We start from the raw sequence: 5,080 nt of genomic DNA, 5'->3' as shown, positions 1-5,080 counted from the left end.
GAATTTGGCTAATAAGTGTAACTGGAATGCAAGGGGGGGGGGGGGAATGAAGAATAAGACACTTTTTTTTTTTTTCCTGAATTAAAAGGATTTTTTACGTTCAAGACATTTTTCAATTTTTTTTCACCAATTTCAATAGGCTTTTTACCTCAATCTCGATACTAAATAATCTGTTAAGGGCACTTGTTAACATTTGTCCATCCTCGGCAAAAAGTTCTATTAAACCGTGATTGTTCACGGCAAAAGTTCTATTGTTCACTGCAAAACCATGATAAATATCAACCAAATATTTTTGTACTGATTTCATTACAAGAGAAGAGAGTATTTGCTCAGAAGAAGAGAATAAATTTTATTAGTTAGACATGGTTTCTCATCCTCTAGTACACACTTCAAGCACCATAAATATATATATATATATATATATATGAGGTCTCCATCACTACATCTTGACCCTCCAGTTCTCACATTTTATAAAGAGTCATAAAATTGCATAGATAACCAAACACAAATTTACAATACAAATGACACACGCTAAACACATAACAATTTTTTTATTTTTTTATTTTTTATTTATTTATTTATTTTTTATCAACACAAGAACTTTATTGATGGAAGAAAACCTTACAAGAAGGAAGAAAGACATCAATAAAGGGTGGAGGGAGGGGTTCGATGCAAAGGCCATCATCATGAAACCGCCCAATCCCAACTAGGTTGTCAGGTATAATATCATAGGGAAATGCAAGCACATTTTTGGAGCCTTACTCATAAAGTCCTGGATCCGATAATCTTGGGATTGGAATTGCTACAAGAGGAATCTTCTTCTTCAAGACAATCCCAATGCTCTCCGTCAAGTCCAATTTCTCTCCTTCATGCAATTTCCACTCAAAAGAGTGTACAAGTGAAGCTATTGAAAACATGAATACCCTCTCCGTCATTGAAATCCCGGGACAAATTCTTCGACCAGACCCAAATGGAAAATAAGCAAAGTCATTCCCATTATAATCCCATTTACCATTCAAAAACCTCTCCGGATAAAACTCCAAAGGATTTTCCCAAATCAAAGGGTCTCTATGTATTGCCCAAACATTAAATAAGATACGAGTACCCTTTGGGATTGTGTAACCTCCTATAGTACATGTCTCACTTGGGGAGTGGGGTATCAAGAGCGGGAGGATCGGATGCAAACGCAAAGTCTCTTTCATTATTGCATGTAGGTATGGTAATTTGGGGATGTGAGACTCTTCTACTATGTGATCTTTGCCCACTATTGTGTCTAGTTCTAGTTGGAGTTTTTGCATCACTTGTGGTTTGTTCATCATCTCAGCCATGGCAGCCTCGACTGAGTTGATCGTCGTGTCTGTCCCACCAACCACCATATCCTGTCCATGGATTACTCTTCAGGATGCTAATAATCACCAATTATAACTTGTATTGAATACTAGAATTAAATGTGCATGGTATATCAATATAACTAGATGATCAATGGCTTCATCATACAACTGCTTTGGTGGGTACTTCATGCAGAACCCATCAAATGATGACCAAAAGAAAAGAAAATGATAGAAATCAAATGGCTCTAGTCATATAACCACAATGAACACACACACCAAACCGAAAAAAAAAATCCGAAGACTGTAGTCTGCACTGGTGCTTCATTAACACTTAATCTTCTTAATCAAGAAAGAAAAAAATAATAAATTAATTCAATTGATATTTTTTTATGCAGGTGCAACAGATCGAGTTTCTCTATTTTTATTTTTATTTTTATTTTTTAAGGATGGGAGGTTTCTTTTCCCTTCTTTGGTTATGTTGTTACCACATACTTAGCCATCGTTTAGGGGAAGCCAAAACACTCAATCATATCATTCTATTTATTTTTTAGCATATTTTTTTGTAAAAATCTAAAAAGTTAACTAATATATAGTCAATTCCCAAACGAGTCATTAGGGACTTACGCCTGAATCTTTCCAAACCTTGAGGCCATTAGATATTTGCCCAATCTTGAATTTCAGAGTTCCGAGATTCGTCGAGATACAAGCTGACCTAGACACCATACAAAAATAAAAATAAAAATATAAAATAGTATAGATTGAACTAAGCATAATTTTTCATTGAAAATTGATAAATTTTTATTGCAAAATTATTTTCAAAATAAATAAATAAATACTATATGGCTCAATATTTTGTTAAGAGTGTTTTTTTTATGCCAATCTAGTTGAGATTAGAAAGTTACACTTTGATACTTTTTGCTTAGGCCAAGTTTAGCATGTGTTCAAAAAATTACTCAAAAAGTTAAAAAGTTATCACTATTCACCAAAAGTCAAAAAGTATGGCTGCATAACTCTCAATCCTAATTTTTCCTTACACACTAATTTATACAATTTTTTAATACACATTTTTTCATAAAAAGTCAAAAAGTTAACCCAAACAATCATATTTTTTTCTTCAATTTTTTAGTCTAAAAAGTCAAAAAATACACTTATTTAAGGCATTCCAAACAACCCCTTATTGTCTCCCATTTATTGATGTAGTTTCATATATATTGTATGTAAATTCATCAAAAAAAGTTAATTTTTTGCTAATAAAAAAAATATATACTCTATATATCACAATATTTCGTAACAAATATCACAATATATTTCTCACGAATAATTAGTAACATTTCTCATTCTTAATAATTCTTAACATCTTCATCATTGTTATATAATTATATAATTCATAACTTTCACTTTAAATTCGCTTCTTTTTTTTATTAGACCATATAAAACAGTTATATTAAAAAACAAGCACATCACGAAAAAAAAATAAATTATCTATTTTTTAGAGATAAACGCAATAAAATGAAATTATTATAATTATTAGATAACTTATTTTATTTTTTTATAAATGATAGAAATGAAAGACTCTACACAATAAACTGTTAGAATATTCAAAACAGGACCCGCGTGGGTCCACAAATCCTAACGTAATGGAAAATTTTAGGTTGGGTTTGGTAGAATTTTGTAATTATGATTTGAGAATATGAGTTGTATTTTGAGTTTGTGAGATTTAAAATTATAATTTGAGTGTAAAAAATTTGTTTGGTAAAGAGTTTTGAAAAGAATTTTGAATTGAGTGGGGAATTATTGATGTGATATTTGATATTTGATACAAAAATTTACAACTCATAACAAACATACAACTCAAAATTATTTTAAAGCACATAAAATTTTTTAAAAAATTCAGAAAATATTTTTTTCGAATATATAAAAATTAACATATCAATTGCAAAAAAAAATAAAAATAAAAATAAAAATAAAAAAATCACTATTCCGGTTAACCTGCCGGACGACCGGTTAGGCCAAATTTTGAAAAAAAATTTGAAAAACACGTTCCGTTTGACAGAATTTTCTGCAGAGTTATGAAAAATTAATTCCACAACTCTATTCAAACATCATACTCAAACCATCAAGCAAAAACTAATTTGAAAACATAACCAAACACAGCCTTAAAAAAAAAAAAGAGGGGAGATAAGGAGAGGAATTATACCATGAGCATAGCTTTGACCTGTGCTATGGTGAGAAGGGTTTTGGCTTCACCTCCTCCATCTTTCTGCTCCAACAAAAATTGCAAGAAATCCTTACTCTCCTTCTCCCCACCCTCTCCATCCCGTTTCATCCGTTGATCGATCATCATGTCGAAGATCTCATCCACCCGTTTCATCATCCCTCTCATCTTCTTTTCAATCCCCTGCAAATCAAAACGGGCCAAACCCGGATAAAAATCCGATATGTTAGGCTTCCCCAACAACTGAATCATCCCATCGATGCTAACTCTATCCTCCCCCTCAATGCTACAACCCCACAACATGTTCGTAACAACGTTGAACATAATAAAAAACATCTGATCACTTATGTTCACCGGAAACCCGACCCGGTTTCGGAAGATATACCCGATTGTTCTCCGGATCTCCCGGCGCCGAAGACTGTAGACAGAGTCCAACCGAGTGTTGGAGAGCATTCCACGCACAGCCAACTTCCTGAGCATCCGCCACTCGGAACCGTAGTGACTCCACGCCACGTCACCGCCACCGTAGGCTGACTGCCTGGCCGCGACAGAGACATCACGGTTGGCGAAGGTGGTGTCGTGGTCTTTGAGCATCTCGCGTGCGATGGCCGGAGAGCTGACTACGATGGTGAGCTTTTGGCCGAGCCAGAGGGTGAGGATGGGACCGTAGGTCTTAGCCAGGTTTGTGATATATGTGTGAAACTCGGGGCCAAGAGAGAGGAGGTTCCCAAGTAGGGGTAGGGGTTGAGGTCCTGGTGGCAATGATGGTCGTGGCTTGTTCTTTTTTGATTGGTTGATGAATGTCCATGCAAACCATGACATGGTGGTGAGGATAACCAACACGGTGGCAGTGAGATATATGTTCGACAACGAAAGCTCATAGCCATTGCTTTTGGTCGTCCACCACCACCATGACAGAGTATGTGAGGTGAAGGTGACTAGTTTTTGGAGCATGGTTATGAGGCTTAGAGGATGGGATAATAAAGAATGGCAAAGGGTGAAAGTTGCATGCAAAACCCACATGTAATGGTCGTAATTTATAATTGTGTAGGGGGAATAATAGGACAGGAAGAATTAAACCTTTTATCACATATTCGCTTCATTTGGATAGTGGGTTGATTTTTTAATTTTTTTTATTATTTTAGTTTGGGTTAAAAAATTTGGCTTGGAAAGAATTTTTTGGCTTTTTTGATTTTTTTTTTTATGAGAGAAGAGTGCAATGATTATAGGTTAGATGTGATGTTTTGTTTTTTTGCAACTAAAATAGCCTATTTTGTCTTTTTATAGCTAAAATAACCAAAAAAAACTCCAAATTCATCTTCCGAAATGGAGCCATTATATTTTAAAATAAAAATCTTTTTATTTATTTATTTTTTATTTAGTAATATTATAAATTCAAACTTACTGCCTACAAATTATCTAGAATTATCAAATTATAATTTAAATTTATTTTACATAGGAATTCTATACTAGACAAATTTAATCTCAACCATACACTTTCATTTGGGATAAATTTAAAGTAGTTAAGTGGAAT

At 33.8% G+C, this 5,080-nt stretch overlaps 1 protein-coding gene across 1 annotated transcript; it reads right to left on the bottom strand.

The window, feature by feature from the left end:
• Positions 1-579: 579 nt before the first annotated feature.
• Positions 580-4,574, bottom strand: LOC114308929 (labd-13Z-ene-9,15,16-triol synthase, chloroplastic). The gene is made up of 2 exons (XM_082887399.1): positions 3,529-4,574; positions 580-1,379 (listed from the first exon to the last, which is right to left on the bottom strand). Exons 1-2 carry the CDS (start codon positions 4,567-4,569, stop codon positions 759-761), a joined length of 1,662 nt encoding a protein of 553 aa, XP_082743525.1. The 5' UTR covers positions 4,570-4,574; the 3' UTR covers positions 580-758.
• Positions 4,575-5,080: the final 506 nt, after the last annotated feature.

The sequence above is a fragment of the Camellia sinensis genome, chromosome 9 (assembly GCF_055761805.1).
Source record: "Camellia sinensis isolate YWXY chromosome 9, ASM5576180v1, whole genome shotgun sequence".
In the NCBI taxonomy this organism is placed as follows: Eukaryota; Viridiplantae; Streptophyta; class Magnoliopsida; order Ericales; family Theaceae; genus Camellia; species Camellia sinensis.
This window is presented reverse-complemented; position numbering and strand designations above follow the sequence as displayed.